Source organism: Myiozetetes cayanensis, unplaced genomic scaffold (assembly GCF_022539395.1).
Source record: "Myiozetetes cayanensis isolate MyiCay16 unplaced genomic scaffold, myiCay2020 scf22, whole genome shotgun sequence".
NCBI classification, from domain to species: Eukaryota; Metazoa; Chordata; class Aves; order Passeriformes; family Tyrannidae; genus Myiozetetes; species Myiozetetes cayanensis.
The window spans coordinates 3,804,070-3,820,448 of record NW_026087434.1 but is presented as its reverse complement, the minus strand read 5'-3'; the positions used below and the strand labels follow the sequence as shown (position 1 = coordinate 3,820,448).

Below are 16,379 nucleotides of genomic sequence, written 5' to 3'. Positions count from 1 at the left end.
AGAGCATCGAAGTGACGTTCCAAAAGGGTGCATGAGCTCCACAAAGAATTACACACAGAAATACAGAGGTTCCAAACAGGCACTGCTGGATGGAAATAAATGATTTCAACAAGGATATTGTTTAAACAGGGTTTTTATTCAGTTACTTATGCAAGTACTACATGTATATTGGTTTTGGTGATGTAATGACAATATTCTAAGAGTTTGAGCATGAAGAGCAATATGAAAATCTTTTTGTAATTTTAGTAATTAGTGTCTTAAGAACTTTATGGAATTTACATAATTTAAGTATATGTAAAACCGTTTTTATATTAAGATTTTTGCATCTGTATCTGGCTGTTTTTCCTACCATGAAGTTGTGAAACATTAGGGAAAGGGGATTGGGATACAATTTCTGCTTTTCTTATTTAGAAATTCTCCAGTTAGCTTTTTGTGAAGATAACGTCTCACTATTTACAGTTTAACCTTGATCCTTGTATTTGAAATCATTTATCAATCGACCATAAATTACCGATTAATTTTTTTTTTTTTTTCTTCTTTTTTTTTTTTTTACACTAAAAATTCTCAAAGTCGGTGAACTTAGCACTTCCTTTGTCTCGTGCCTGTTTGGAAAGATCTTGGGCTATTCTCACGTTGCAGACACAGTTGAGGTCCCACCTCGGCTCTTTGGAGGTTTCCCAGCAGTTTGGCTTTCGTGGCTCATTCCGATGTTCCCATCGCCCAGTGTTCCATTTCAAACTTGAAGCTCCTTTTCTGTCCTTCTTACCCAATTCATCACAGCTCCAGCCAGGATCTGGTGGAGCCCCCCTCTCCTGGGGGGGCTGCACATCACCCTGTGCCATGCTAAGGCCGGAGGCTCCTGTCCCTCTGCAGCCACTCCGGCGCCAACTCCCCGGGAACTTCTCTTGCCTGAGGACAAGACTGCAAGGCCGGGCCGCGGGTTTAGCTTTGGCTTTCGAGATGCCACTCTTGAGGGAAAAATGCACTGTAAAATTGGACCAGAAAATGTGTTGCACTTCTTATGTAAGTATTCTGTGATGTATTGTATTCAATACAGATACTAAGATGCTGACTAGGCTATATTTGAGCAGTTTTGCACTGCTGTTAACACATTTTATGCATACGTTTACAGATTTTTTCCAATGGAAAGTGGTTTCACTACTGGTACAGTATCAGCACCGAAGGGTTTATTCCAGCAAGCACTGTGGTTGAGTGACATCACCTCAATTTTTTATTATCCTTAAAATATTTCATTTTTCATATTCTTTATTTATAAAGGAAACAATGCTGCTGTAAATACAGGTTTTTTGTTTTGGTTTGGTTTTTTTTTCGTTTTTTATTTCATTCCATCACCATGAGATGCAGTTCCCTATTTGTTGAAGGGGTATATAAGCTTTCTAATGGTGTCTTCAGAAATTTATAAAATGTAAATACTGATTTTGATGGTCCTTAAGATGTGTTTTAACTGTGAGACTATTTAACTAATGGTGTGGATGTGATTTGTCATCCAGTATTAAGTTCTTAGTCACTGATCTTGTGTACAAAATAGGAAAGAGGGAAACTGCAGCTTTCATTACAAACTTCTTGAATTTGCCAGCTCTCTGAGTTTTAGCAGACTCTAATTACGCCTCTGGATAGTACATCATGCATTTCTCTCTGGCTTTAATTTGCTAAAGCTGTGCACATATGTAAAAAAATAGATTATTTTAGGGGAGATGTAGTTCTAGAATTATTGCTTATGTCATTTCTTAAGCAGTTATGCTCTTAATGCTTAAAAGAAGGCTAGCATTGTTTGCACAAAAAGTTGGTGATCCCCCCAAAAATAGTAATGAAATTACTTCTGTTCAGTAAACTTTGTATGTCATGTCAATTTATAATAAAAGCTGAAAAAATCCCCTTGTTTTCTATTTATAAAGATGCCTTTTCTCTATGTACCCTTGCAGATGCCATGTAAGCTGGTTAAAAAGAATTTGAACGGTACAGTAGATGTAAAACCAAACCCCAAACAAACAAACAAACAAACAAAAATCCCCAAGCAAAACGAGTCGAGTTGTTTAAATGAACATAATGTTTCTCATTAAATGTTTTCTTTGAAATCAGTTTTTGTACATAAAGTTCAGTAATGCGTAATCTGCCACGCTGGGTGTCCGGTCATTCTGTGCAGAGGCCTCGAGCAGCACCTGCAAAAACTCTCTGTTCTGCAGGACTTTTAAAAAACTGCAAACCAAACACATCCCTGGGGATGGCACTTACAGAACCAAGACTTGTGCGTTGTTTACATGCAGGTGGTTAATGTTTCAAGCATTTTATTAAATAGTTTATATGGAGTGAAGTTTAAATGGGTGTTGGCTTAAAATATCCCCTGTGGGACGGCAGGACGGATTCTCCAGGTGAGTGGTGTGGTTATGAGGGAGAGCTGCCAAGTCAGCAACTTTCCTCACTGCTTTCACAAGTTACTTTTCCTTTCAGAGAGACCAAAGAAGTGGAACAGGCTGCAGGTAAAGCAGAACTAAGGGAACAGAGTAAATCTGTGTGTTAGTCCAGTGGGGACTTTATTTGAAGGTGATTAAATAGCTCTGCTGCCAAAAACTACTGCTGGGGAAGAGCTGCACCAGTGGATGCAGCAGGAAGAGATGGGAACAGTGAAATGGAGAAGAGACAGATCAGCCTCGATGGAATATTGAGGGAAGGAGGTTATGGATGCTGGAACAAATTTTATAAAAAGAGGGAACAGTTATTTTTGCGAGAGATGTCAGTTAAAATCTGAACTTCAGCTGGAGGTAAAGGGAAGTGCACAGGTGAGAAAGGTGGAAATAAATTGTTCAGCAGAGAAGCTTTTAAAGATGGGTGCAGTGCTCTAGAAAACACGTTCTTATATTGTTAGAACACCATGGTGCTCAGCTTTATGCCCCAATAAATAACTTCCTAGACCAGGCACAGTTGAGGGATAAAACTTTATTTAAAAAAAATTCAAATTTCACTTGAGACATAAGTCTTAGTTGAGGTAAGTGACTGTCCTAGCTTAGGAAAACAACGTTCAGGGTCGGGTTTCTAAGCCATTAACACTCTGTTGCTTGCAGGGCTTCAAGAGCCAGAGGTGCAAATGGTACAGCAAGTGTCAAGTTTTCCATCCAGCTGAACTCTGCCCTGGAAGAACAGGATTTGCACCCTTCAGTTCAAGCCTCTTCCACGTCTTGAGGACTTGGGTACTTTAGTGCTGGGTCCCTTGCCCTGAGACTCTTGGCTGCTCCCCCGGCACAAGGTGAGGCTCCAAGAGGTGGCTCCAAGTACCTCCTTTGCAATTGGGACAGCGAGGCTTGTGCTGAACTAAAATAAACAAAACCTTCACATCGGTTCAGCTGCTTTGATGTGTGTTCTGAACAAACTGACACGGCCTTGCCACCTCTGGAAGTACCTGAATCCAAGGGTTAAGCTTTATTTTCTGCTATGTAAGTAAATATCCTGCAGAATGTACAGCCCCTCCAAAGGCAGATGCAGAGGTACCTCAGAACTGTGGATATCCACGATTTTAGTTCCCATGTGCTAAAAGTACTACGTTCCAACCAGTACCTGATACCTGAAGTGTGTAAGTAGAACTGCCAGCACTACTGCATGGAGCAAGAGCTACGTCTGCTGCTACCTGGAGTGCCAGCCCACACCTCTCTGAGCGGGGCTGACACTTTCATCTACTAAACTTATTACAAAAGTACTGAGAATACTCTTCACAGAATGAAAGGAACACTGAAAGCACAAGATAAGCCAATATCCTCTCAGTCCCTAACACTGAAACAGCTGAGCTTGAAAAACTAAGAGTACTGCAGGCTTGTTGTTGCTAACACTGGATGATCTGACCTGGAGTCCACTCTTCGTGTCTTACAGCAAATTCCAACCCAACTCTGCCACGTGCAGGTTCTTTGCACCCATCTGAATCTACACCCATTTTCCTGTAAATGGTGTAAACACCAACAGCCATTTTTGTCTGAAATTCTTGCACCCTGCTACAGATGCCTGGGGAAGAATGCAGGCAGAGTGGCTGATCTTTTTGTACTGACAGTGTGAGGATGACAGGGGGATGATAATTCAATGTAAAATAAGCTTTTTATGCTTTAAGCTTATTATGGTGTAACACAGAGGGTGTAACATAGTGCCACTGAAGGAAAAAGGGCAGTATGATTGTCTAGGCTTTATAAAAATACTGCTATTCTAACATAAAATATATTTAATTTTAATTGAACTTGAGGTAAGAAGCCCCTCAGTGAGTGTTACTTTAATATAATCTTTAAATCCAATAGCATTGCAGTCTTTTGACCAGGAGTGGGCTGCATTTGAGAAGCTCAGTGTTTCCCTGGAGGAAACAGGTGTAACTTCATGTAACTTCTGAACTCCAAGTCATTTATTTCATCCTAATCCCTCATCCCATCCCACTCCGTGGAGGGGCAGCTGAATGCCCCCATCTGCTCAGTTATCCCTGCAGCTGGGGTGTGCCTGAAGCCCATGCCCCCTGCCTGCAGGTGGATCTCCAGCAGCAGTCCCAGCTTGGACCCTACACCTGCACTCGTGCAGGGCGTTCCCAGGCAGCAATTTGGGATCGCCAGGAATCCCCCCCGTGGCACTTCCATTGCCTCTGGAGCTGGACAGCAGAGAGAAGGTTGTGCTGATGTCAGGAGGGCTCTGAGGAAGCACAGCTGCCAATCCACACATCAAGCCCAGGTACCAAACCCCTGCCACTTGCTGTGGCAGAGGCTGCACATGAATTGTGAGTGGGGAAGACTTTCAGAGCAGATCAGGAGCCCGTCCCGCTCCGGGAATGGCTCTGGCTGAGGCAGCACGAGCATCACCACACAGCTGCTCTAGAAAACACATCCCACGTGACAACACAGACAACAGTTCAAGCAATACCAGAATAAGGCACTGGAGTGACTCAGTAACAGGCTGGCTCCTGTCCCTGCTCCCCAGGGACGAGCGGTACCGTGTGGGAAGGGGCTCCGGCAGAGCCCACTGTCCAAGCGCTCCTGAGGCAGCAGCGTGTCCAAGGGAGCAGAGCAGGACTCTGCTCTAAACACTGTGCTCTCTCTGGGGGGTACAAATACAACTTTGGTCCACTACCACCCCCACATGCTCATCTCACACACCAGCAGCTTGAAGCAAAGTTAACTCGACACAACGCGCGTACCCTGAGACGAGAGTACAATGAAATACTGACATGAATCAAGTCTGGAGGAAGAAAGGGAAAGGTCTGATGGACTGCTTAAATTGATTTGCCTAAGCAAATGCCTGCTTCTAGCTTTTTCCAGAGTAACAGATCCAATGTTTCACAATTATTGCTTAAATGAATCCAGTAGGAAGTACAATATAGTGGAGTTCAAGTACTATAAAGACAGGTTTTTGTTACCAGATTGTTGTCAAACAGCTGGAAACCCAGGTTTTAACGTTACGCTTTTCAACAAAAATCCCTTTAAGTCGCTGCTAAAACACCAAAACCTTCCAGCCTGGGTATGAAAATGAACACCCAAAATACAAAGAGCCACAGCACTGATCAAGTACCCAGTCAAAGACCACCTCTCTGTTGTTGGAGCTGATGGTCACTCGGAGCTTGAAGTTTCCTCCCTCGCTGCTGCAGGGCCCCAACTGCACCACTTCCATGTCGAACGTCACCGTGGAGCCCGAGGTAACGGCAGGCAGCTGGTTTGTCATCTCCTTCCCGTTCACAAACACTGCCCCTGAAACAATCAGCACATCCACCAGCATTCCCCACTGTCTCCCTGGCTTTTGCAGGCAAACGGGGAAGTCCCTGCAGCGTTCGGTGCCACACACCCAGCAGGGCTGCAAGAGCAGGAGATCTGTGACCCCCCCAGGACTGAACTGCACGAGCAGCACCTGCACAGGAGCTGCTCTGAATTCCCAGGGGTGCAAAGCACCCAGGGCTGTGTGTTGGGAATAAAGGCCGTGTCACACTCACCGTTGGTGCTGACGCACACGGCCTTGTCCCGCTGCAGGGAGTCGAAGCCGTTCTGCTGCTCCACACACACCCCCAGGCTGTCCCGCCTGTCCGGCTGCCCCACGGTCTCAATCCTGCTGAGCAACAGCTCAAGTCAAACCCTGGAGCTTTAAATCAAGGCATACCCTGAACTCCAGACTGTCACACCAAACCCCTCTTCTGTGTGCTCAGCAAATTCACCCAAACTTTTAGGGAGATTGGCCAAAATGACCAAAACTCCTACCAGTTTTCCCAGCAGCTCCACTGAGCAGCAATATTAATCTGTAAAAAGCATAAATGTGCTTCCTGCAGACCTTCAGTGCTATTTAATAATTTTTTTCCACTGTCACACCTTAGAAATGATCTTTAGAAATGATTTCCAGTTGTCTGAAGGAACCAATATGCACAAATCTGCAATCAGCTCTGCCAGGCTGCTGGGCAGCACCACACATCACAGCCAGACAGCTGCAGTTTCAGCAGGGATTCACTAAACACAACTAAAATGGGTGTTCTGAGCCCTGCCATGTTCTGCTGTAACGGGGTGAGGGTGTTGGGTCGGGCTTTTTTAAGCAATCAGCTTGGTGCAGATGTGAGCTAAAAGCAATGCCTAGAAGGGCATTTATGAGTCTGGTTTCTGCTCCGCTGCATTTGGGATTGCAAGAGACTCTGAAGAAAATGCAAACAAGTTGTGCAAATGAGCAGGGCCTCAGTTCCCCCTGGGCCCCAGGGGCTGCACAGTTTGTCCACTGAAAGGCTCTTCTGCATTTGAATCCTTCCTCTTGCACTGCCACCTCTCACAGGTGCTAAATCCTGTGGAGAAAGCCTGAGTGACTCAGGAAACTCAGGTGGTGCTTTCTAGAAAGTAAACCAGTGGTTATTTTCACTGCAGTTTGAAAGACCAGCACTGATACGTGGTTGTTGCCAAACAACAGGAAAGCTTCAGCAAAGCTTTCAAAAATTCCAATTAAAGTGGGAGGTGGACTGGCACACAAGGGGTTAACTCGAGGCAAACAGGGACGCTAAAATTGGAACCATGTTTTACTTTTGCACTCCATTAGGTTTCTCAGTCCCCTGGGAATGTCACTAAGAGAGCAAAAGTCTTGTACTGTAAAGCAGAGGGGAAAAAATGAAATCTCCAAGAAGCTTTCGCCTTGGAAGGGATCCACAGTGCTTTCACAAAGCAACTTTAAATCAGATTTCAAATTCGTTTTGTTGCTCTGCTTTAGATTTTAAACTTGAGTTACTGGTGAAGGTTTATAAGCAGCCATTTATCTGAGAACTCTGTGCACAAGGTAAGGTTGATTCATTCCATCCCTCGTTAAAGGAGCCTTTCCCAGGGGCAGCTCCCTGAAGGCTGCGAAGGAACAGGATGAGGCTTGACCTTAAGCGGTGATGTTTTCCTACAGCTCGTCCAAACGCTTCACCTCAGCACAACTGCCACAGTCTGGCTCTGAAAAGCAGATCCAAAGCACTGTGTTTATCACAGCTTCTCTTTCCACTGATCTTCCACCCACAGCACTCAGCTGGCCCACAGAGATCTGAGCAGGACCTTCCTCTCTTGGTGTCCTCATCCCTGGAGAGCAACTCCCTCGTGTCCCAACAGATGGAGAGAGCCAAGCACCGAGCGCTGCATCTCCCTGCTCAGCAAAATCTCCCACATTTCCACACAGGAAGCTCCCCTTGGACCTTGGAGGAGGAACACAACCCATTTCCAAACTTAAAATTCCTGTCCCAACAGTTCCTGTGGGCAGCTGCTGGTTCGTGCTCTGCCATCCTGAAACAATCTCCCCTCGGAGGGAAGGCCACGCTACCAAAATGTGAAGCAAAAGAGCTTCATGTGCTACCAATAAAAAAAGATAAAAGGCACTGGTCTGAGAGGGAACCAAGGGAAACCTCAGGGTTCTGCCTTTAATTTCCCAGGCATTTCTGAGCCAAGGGAAGTTAAATCTAGCAACAGATTTCAAATGAAAGCTTTAGATCTTTTTATCCCATCTCAGACAGGGCAACTGAACACATCCTCACACTGCAACCACCTGAAGCTCAGATAATCCACTATCAGGAAGGGCAAAATGAAACACCACGGAATAAGTTACAAAAATATCATGAACAGCCCCTTGTAATTGCCTTTTGGGGGTTGCTGCTGTACAGCAAGTAGTTTTATTTAACCAGGGAAAGATGAAATAAAGCTTCAAGAGCCTCTGAGGTTTTTAATTACAACTGACATATCCACAAGGATGTTCCTCATACCCTGTTAAACAGCATCATCTCAGGGATGGCAGGACAGGCAGCAAAGCTGCCAAGGGTTTTAATCATGTTCTGTGTCGAATGGAAAGCTTGGATTTCCCAAGATCCTGCCCCACTCTGGGTTTTCTAATGCCACTTTCGAGCAGTGCCAGACTGTCACTCCAACAGCACATCCGAGGTGTTCATGTCCAAAGCCTTCCCAGCCTGTGGACAGTGTGGGAAGGAGAGCACCCCCTGGCCAAGGTTACACAGAGCCAGTGGCAAAGCTCCACTGCCTTCAGCCAGGAACAGCTGCTACAGCCTCCAGGAAGTTCAACATTCCAGACATTTGCTCAGCACGGGCTGTATTTTACCATCCCTCAGGGGTTCACTCACCCCTGCTTTACACAAGTGCAAGTCCTGCACAAACATCAGGTGTCTTCCTACAAAGCCAGGCAGCAGAACTGGAGAGGGAACGGAGCCTTCCCACAGACTCTGCACCCTGAGGGGGCTGAGCTGATGCACAACCAACACACAGCTCAGCTGGGACAGCCCAGGGGATGCCCCAGAACAGCCACCCAAGGAGTACTTGCCTGAAGGTCAAGGTCTGCCCACAGAAATAGGTGGGAGCTTTGGAGTAGAGGACGCCACAGGACTGGGAATCGTTCCGAAGCGCGATGTTCCTGCGGCTGCTCAGGCTGTAACCCTCCAGCCCAGCTGTCCACTCTTCAAAGAGAGCAAACAAAACCATGAGAAGTGGGAACCCCAACTCAACCCCCTCCTGTCTGTCCCAGTGTCCACTCAGCCCACCTCGGCTGCAGCTTGAGCTACACTAAAAGCAGGGGCTGGGATTGCCTTTTCCTGATGGAGAGATTTGTTTTTCAAATAAAATGCAGCTACAAAAAGTATTTCCCAGCTCAGAGTTTGCCAGAAGTTCAGTCTTTGCTGCAATCCCTGCCAAGTCATATTGTAGGCAAAGGAAAACCTTCATCACCCTTAAAAATCTGCGAGCGAAGGGAATATTTAGGATTTTCCCTCTCCAAAAGCTTGTTGGGAGCTGTGGGTCATCAAAAACGCTTAGGCTGGGGTGGGGGAGAAGGACAAACAGTGCTTTACTTCTGGCTCCCCGGTGCTTCCAAAGGCTGAGCAGCGAGTGAAAGGCTCACCGAGCGTCCCTCGCAGCGGGGAGCGAAGAATGAACCGCAGGACGAGGGACAGTCCATCGTGTCACACACTCCCCCAGCAGGGACACCCCTCACCCACCAAAAGCAGCTCCACTGAGCGGAGGAGCCGCAGGAGCTGGCCCTGCAGGGCTCTGGGTGCCGAGCAGTACCGTGTGGCACCAGCGAGGTGCGGCCGAGCTGGGGGACGCTCCAGGGGCTCCACTCCTGGCGCCCGTCCCCGCGGGCGCACACGCGGAACTGGTAATCCACGTGGGGGTCGATGTGCAGCACCAGGAACTCCGTCTCCGGGCCCACGTACACGTCCTCGAAGGGGCTGGCGCTGCCCTTGCGGAACTGCAGCCGGTAATCCTGGGGGGTGAAGTCCTCGTCCACCTGCAGGACAGACACTGCCTTCACAAGGGGCCCCTCGGCTCTGCCCTCCACCCCTGGGACAGACCTGCAGGTGACCAACCCACGGGGTATCCCAGTGCCTGGCAGGAAACAACAGCGGTGTCCCAACCAACCAACACCAAAACAAGTAGCAGAATGACTCAGTTACAGTTTAAAAGTGTCTACAGGAGAAGAAACATTTAAAAGAAGACTTTTCAATCTAGCAGGATATATTATTATAAATCTTGCTAGATTGCATAGATACAATTAAAATATACCTATATCTTGCTAGATGATACATCTATAACAAGGTCCTTCAGCCAAAAGCTGAAAACAACTTTGCAGAAGAAATTCAGTGCCAGTTTTTAACCACAAGGGAAACTCACTGTTGTCCTTCACAAACTGTTCCAGGGAATGATTTCCAGTTTTTTGATATCTCTAAGTCAGAAGACATTTATACACACACACCCCCTCCAAAAAAAAGAAAAGCTCCACTACCCCCCAGACACAACCAAACCCAGGCAACTCCTCTGCAGCACAGGTGACAACTGTGCCCACTGCCTGGGGGTTTGTAACCTGAGCCCACATCCTGCACTCAGGAGGGGTGGCCAACCAAGGGCTGGCTCCTGCCAGAGCAACAACACTTTATCTGATGCCAAGGAGGGCAGAGCTGGCCAACAACAACCAAACCACAGCAGTGCTTCACTCAAAAATAGCCTGTCTGTTGAAAAGAAAGGCCACTGGACTAACTAACCACAATATTATTATTTCTCTTTCTACCCACTGCACCTCCCACAGAACACCAACACACTCGGGTGTAAAAGCACAGCAGAACAGGTTCAGCCTCATCCTGGCTGTGCTAAAGCACCTTCAAAGCCCCACCGTGCCTGGCTGTCCCTGCCACACAAACCAGCCACTCCCACAGCACAATCAGGCACGTGGAAACCACCTGTCAGAAACACCCCAGCAGCTCTCGCTCTTGTTTGTACCACACGGATTACACTCCGTGTTTATTGGTTTAGTGGGAAGAGCATGGGAAGGAGCTGTTTCCTGCTTGGCCAGCACCTGGCCCTTGGTCAGGGGATTGTTCAATTCTTCCAACAAGAGTCAAAGCTACAGGATCGCCACACGGGATATTTTACCTACCTTACACCATCGGACTAAAATACCCCCAGGCTTTTCCACAAACTCCTCCAGCTGCACAGGGGGGCGAGATGCCACAGTGCCATGTGTGAATATCTGATTTTTCAGTATGGTGAGGAGGCAGTCATCCAGCTGGGCAGACAGACAAGGCACGTCGACCAAGGAGGGCACTTCTGGTAAGCTGAGAAAGGAAAGTCTGCTGTAATGAGAGGGGCCAGCTCCTGCAAATCCATATTTCAATCCAGGCACTCGAATCTGGGCAGATTTGCAAAGAGAGAACAGCTGCAGGAATTGGCACGTGCAGCCCAAACTCAAAAGACTCAGAAAACATCGTGTGTGAGCCCTCACCAGACTGTCTGATTCTCAGTAAACACCCCCAAACACAGGCTGTTCCACAGGGAGCAGCTTCACTGCTCACAAACAAACAGCCTCTGCTTCTGCAGAGCACATGGAGGGTGAAACCCCCCCCTCCTGTCAGTGCCAGCCCCACAGGAAGCCAGGGAAACAGGCAGGACAGCGGCACTTCCAACCAATCTCGGGAGGCAGCGGGGAAAAGATGCCCTGCACGAGGAGGGCACAGGTGCTGCTGCCCCAGATCCCCCCAGGGGGTCACATCTCACCTGTCCAGCTGGATGTGTAAAGCTTTCTTGGTAAAGTTGCAAAGTTTCTCATTCTGCTGTCCCACATCTCCATCCACTGCACTCTCCCCTGCAACCAAACAGCAAAAACATCCCTCATAAGACAAGGCATTCCTGGCTTCAAAGAGCAACCAGTTCTGACATGAGCAGCCAATTAAACATGAAGCATCCTCAGCACTTCTGCTAGTCTTAGCTAGAAAATACAATTATAGTGAACAACACAAAGCCTATCTAGCAGCTTCTGAAGCTCTCAAAGCTCCCTGTAGACACACCCCATAACAGATGTGATAATTTGCCTCAGGTCTCAGACAGTAGCAGAACTGGGGTTCACATGCCAAAAATCAGGGTTATTAATCCCTTCCTCCACCTGCTTTAAAGAAAGAAAAAAGCAAAGCACCTTCACTGATCAGAAAAAAAAAAAAAAGAGGGGTTTAAAAGCCATGAATAGTTTCAACCATTGTTTGCCAGAATTAAAATAATACCCATTGTCATGGTGACAGGAGTAATCTGTGCATTAAAGTGTGGGATAAACAGAAATATTTCCCTGAGCTTTCCACAGAAAGCAGCATCCCACACTCAGCTTACAGACATGTGCTCCACTGTCCTGTCTGATGAGTTTCCAGCAACTCACCACATCAGCAAGCTCAGTCCTCCTCCTGATGGGGGATTACAAAGCTCTGAAGGAAAGCACACGTCACAGTTGGCAGCAGGAGGTTCAATAACCACAGGGTTTAACTCCTTTCTGCCTCAGCTGCCCTGTGAGCTCGTCCTGCCCACAGGACTCGGGGATGCTGCCGTGCAGGGCACGGGGATGGAAGTGCAGAGCCAGCCAGGTTCTCAGGAGAGCCCACAGAACTCACCTAAAACACCAGCAATCTTTGCCACCACCCTGACTCAGTAACCTGAGACTTAAAACAACACCAAGGTGACCCCCAGCTGTCCCAGAGCTGTGGTGATGGACAAGAACCACAACAAATTAATCCACAAATGCTGTCCCTACTCCCACGAGCAGGAGCAGAGAGCAGCACCCCCAGAGCTGGAGGCTGAGGGGAGCTGGGAGCTGTCCCACCCCTGGGACACAGCTCAGTGTGCCTCAGCTCCAGAGCTGAGCTCATGCTGAAAGAAAGTTAAAGTTGAGCCACGAGAACAATGCGAGGAAACTGCCAACACACTGACGGCTCAGACACGCTCCCAGCGACTCCTGCAGCGTGGGGGAAACAGGCAGCACTGCCATTCCCTTCTGCAGAGCTATTCACATCAGCAGGGCACAGCCTGGCCCTGACAGCAGCACTCCACATGTCCATTTGTGCCTCCTGCACAGACTTTTGGGGAGAATTTTCCCCATGCAGTGGCCGCTTCGTTCCTGCTGCTCCCCATCCCCAGTGGACACAGTCACACCCAGCAGGATAATCTGTTTGTGACAGTAAGACAGAATTAACTTATCCACCAACTGAGACACTTTGCTGTAAAGGTACCCAAGATGTGCTTTATTTCCAAGTGGCCTGACAGAACCCCTGTCTGTGCTGGAGAGGCACTGACCCTCTCTGCAGTGAGGCATTTCCCCAGCGCTCCCTGCCCCTTAGCAGAGGCTACACCGACACCTGCACAGCCCAGCACTGCAGGGAAACGTTAAAATACAGGTTTGCAGGACACAACACTGATCAGCTCTTCACCACACCTACCCAGCCTGAACTGAGAAATCCCAAATGAGCCAAACACACTGATAATAACAGGAATATTCCAGCCTTGGACAGGCACAGAGGGGAAGGCAGAACCAAGGCCCAGCCCCGGGTGCGGCCTCACCTTCCCGGAGCAGCTCGTCGGCCACGCTCACCCCCTGCTCGATCAGCTTCTGGCACTCGTCCAAGGGCTTGATGCTCTCCTGCTCTATGGCATCCACCTCCTGCAGCAGGGACAGCAGCCTCTCATCCAGCAGCTTCTTCAGGGTCCCTTTCAAGTCGCTGAAATGTTGCTCGAGCACATCCCTGGTCAGCGCTGCGCTCTCTTTGATCTGAACTCGGACAACAGGAAAGAAGGGCTCAGGAGAAAGGCAGAGGCCACACACATCTTTTCCTGAACTACTTCATCTGCATCTGCTGGAGAAAAGCTGTTGAGTGAAGTCAGCTCAGAAAAACGACCACTAGCAGTGAACAAATTAGTGCAGTCATTTTTAGGACACACACAGCAGGGAGGGAGGCAAAGAAACCAGCCTGCTGGAGGGGAAGGGCATATTAACTAAGCAAAATACAAACTGGGTTACAGGAACTTCAACCAAGGAGTTTTTCTTGTCAGAAAAATCCAAATGCCCTGTAGGTCTTCCCCCCACTGCCCCTCAAAAAAAACCCCGCTGCTGTAATCCTACACTCTGCCATCACATACTCCTTGGAAAGAAAAAGGTATCAGGCTTTTAAAAGACTATCCAGGAGCACTTTTCCAGGCCCTGTAATTTCACAGAGTTTCTGATATCCTCCTAAAACTGCCTTCTTTTCAATTTTGTTCAAATATCCGCCTTGGGGTGAACAGCAAGCCTGGTTCGACTCCGGAAGAACCCGACCACAGAAGGTTCTACAAGTGCTTATTAACATGGTTGCAAACTTGCTGAATCTGACTTTTAGGGAAGAAAACACACTTGGAACGTCCCTGAGCCAAAGATGCAAGAGCCAGGGCTAAACATCTCCCTGTGAGCAACTTGTCTGAGTCCCGCACACAAGGAAAATCTGCAGCATGCTCAGCTCTCCTCACACGTAATTTTGAGATCTTTAGAAGCCCAGACAACCGACACAGGAAGCTCTCTGGTCAGGTAAAACAAATTTCCTCTTCAAGTAATGTTCATGAAGCTCTGCAGCTGCCACCCAGCTCGGTTTCCCTTCTGGTGTTACTTCAGTGCTCGGGGGGTAAAAAAGGAAGCGTTCAGCTTTGTGAAGGGGTGGGGTGAAGGAAGGCAGAGCAGCCACTTCTCTAAGCCCATTACGGGCAGCTCAGCCCCAAAATTAGATCCTCCTCGCCCTGCAAAAGAGGAAATGCGAGTCCCTGGACACACAGGGCTGTGGAAAATCATGTCCCATTGGTCCAGAGGAAAAGGATGCAACAGAAGCAATCCATTCACATCACCTCCCCTGCACCCCCAGATGATAAAGCTCCCATATCTGAACCCCAGGGAACTCCTGGATGTGTGATCCTCTGGGGACAAAACAGCCCGTGGAAAGAAGGTGGAAAAGAGAGAAATCAGAAGGGTGCACACAGCACAGGAATTCCCCCCGGGAGGAAAGGGAAAGGTGAGGTAACTCCACACTCACAGCCACTGCACAAAGGGCTCCCTCTCGGCTCCCTCTGAGCCGTCAGGCAGCGCTTTGGGATGACGAGGTCTGGATTAAAGACAGCCGTGCACAATTCATTTTCTTAAGCAGCCTGTGGTTTCACCAGTGACTAATTTAACGCGCAGCGATCACCCACACCCACCCGGGGCACGGCACTCCCCCAGCACTCCCAGCAGCGTCCGACACTAACGGAATCTGCCCCAGAAAAAACTGCCAGGGCACCACAGAAACATCCTCTGACCTTGGTTTTGTTTGGGTTTTTTTAATTTACTCCTTGCAGAGCTGAATCAAAGACAGAAAGGCACAGCTCCCGGTCCACACCCCCCGAGGTGCTCAGGGGCTGCCTGGGCAGAGGAGCCAGTCCTGCCGTGCGGCTCTCCCTGCCCACACGTGCCTATCTCACCCCGCATCTCCCGCTGCTCCCGTCCCGACGAGAGCCCTGCCCCGGCTCCAGCGCACACCAACCACAATTCCAGCCTGGAACTGTGCCTGACCCACCGAGTACGTGACCCACGGGGAGCGGGGCATGGGGACAGCAGCAGCCGAGAGGGCATCCCGGCCAGAGAGCAGCCTGCCCGGCAGGGAACTGATGCGAGGGGATGGCGATGGGTGTGACACTCCGACTAAATCAGACTCAGCATCCCAGCTAGTTCAGACAACGCACTCCTTTACACATCTTTATCCCTGCTGGGAAACCTCCCTCTGATCCCAGACAAGGAGGCTCAGCGCAGCTACAGATACCAGCTCACAGCCCTTTCCTCCCATTCCCGCATCTCCCAACTCCAGCATCCATCCACGCGCGGGTCCCGCGGGGCTCCCCCAGCCCCGAGGCTGCGGGGTCATGGAAAAACACGCGGCCCGCGGTCCCCGGGGGTGTCCCCGGTGCCGCCCCCATGCCCCGGGGACACGGCGCGGGCAGGGAGCCCCGCACCGCCCGTCCCGCCGCGCTGCCCACCTGCTGCCGCGCCTGGTGCAGCCCCCGCAGGCGCTGCTGCAGCTCCCGCCGGTGGCTCCGCGCAGCATCGATGCTCTCCCGGGCCTCCTGCAGCAGCAGCAGCCGCGCCTCGGCCTCGCCGGCGGCCTCCATGGGCACGGCGGCACCGGCGGGCGGCACGGGCGGGGCTCGGCCCGGAAGGGCGGGGCGGGAAACGGCAGCGAGGCCCGGACCGGGGGGTGACGTCAGCGGGGCGTGACATCAGCAGAGTGTGACGTCGGCATGGGGAGAGTGACGTCAACTGCGGGTGTGACGTCGACGGGTGTGACGTTGCCGGCGTGCGGTCCCGCGTGACGTCACGGCCGCGGCGGGAAAACCCGCCTGGCAGCGGGGCCGGGACAGGGGGCGGGGCCTCGGCGAGAATGGGCGTGGTCTCAGGGAGAAGGGGCGCGCCTGCTCTCCCGTGAGTCACGTGATCCCGGAGAGGGCGGGGCCCGCGGCCGTTGGGCCGCGCGCGCGGGGCGGGCGGGTCACGTGGTGTCGCAGGCCCCGCCCCCGCCGTTTCCGAACGCGGTCCCGCGCGCGCGCTTTTTG

The 16,379-nt window shown here is 49.9% G+C and overlaps 1 protein-coding gene across 3 annotated transcripts; it reads right to left on the bottom strand.

The window, feature by feature from the left end:
• Nucleotides 1-733: 733 nt before the first annotated feature.
• Nucleotides 734-15,957, bottom strand: CRLF3 (cytokine receptor like factor 3). 3 transcript variants are annotated; one of them, XM_050319086.1, is made up of 9 exons: nucleotides 15,807-15,957; nucleotides 13,338-13,545; nucleotides 11,517-11,604; nucleotides 10,900-11,077; nucleotides 9,534-9,756; nucleotides 8,794-8,926; nucleotides 5,960-6,072; nucleotides 5,545-5,720; nucleotides 734-985 (listed from the first exon to the last, which is right to left on the bottom strand). In XM_050319086.1, exons 1-9 carry the CDS (start codon nucleotides 15,936-15,938, stop codon nucleotides 734-736), a joined length of 1,503 nt encoding a protein of 500 aa, XP_050175043.1. In that variant the 5' UTR covers nucleotides 15,939-15,957. The 3 variants fall into 3 exon arrangements, with proteins under 3 accessions (XP_050175043.1, XP_050175044.1, XP_050175045.1); XM_050319087.1 differs by having other exon boundaries at nucleotides 5,560-5,720; XM_050319088.1 differs by lacking the exon at nucleotides 734-985 and having other exon boundaries at nucleotides 2,936-5,720.
• Nucleotides 15,958-16,379: the final 422 nt, after the last annotated feature.

What these genes read in the sequence shown, in the direction of transcription:
- CRLF3 (XM_050319086.1), bottom strand. Translation starts at nt 15,938, where the DNA reads ATGGAGGCCGCCGGCGAGGCCGAGGCGCGGCTGCTGCTGCTGCAGGAG. An exon ending in TGCACCAGGCGCGGCAGCAG is followed by an intron (nt 13,546 to 15,806) that starts GTGGGCAGCGCG and finishes GTCCGAGTTCAG; the next exon opens with ATCAAAGAGAGCGCAGCGCT. An exon ending in CGTGTGCGTCAGCACCAACG is followed by an intron (nt 5,721 to 5,959) that starts GTGAGTGTGACA and finishes TGATTGTTTCAG; the next exon opens with GGGCAGTGTTTGTGAACGGG.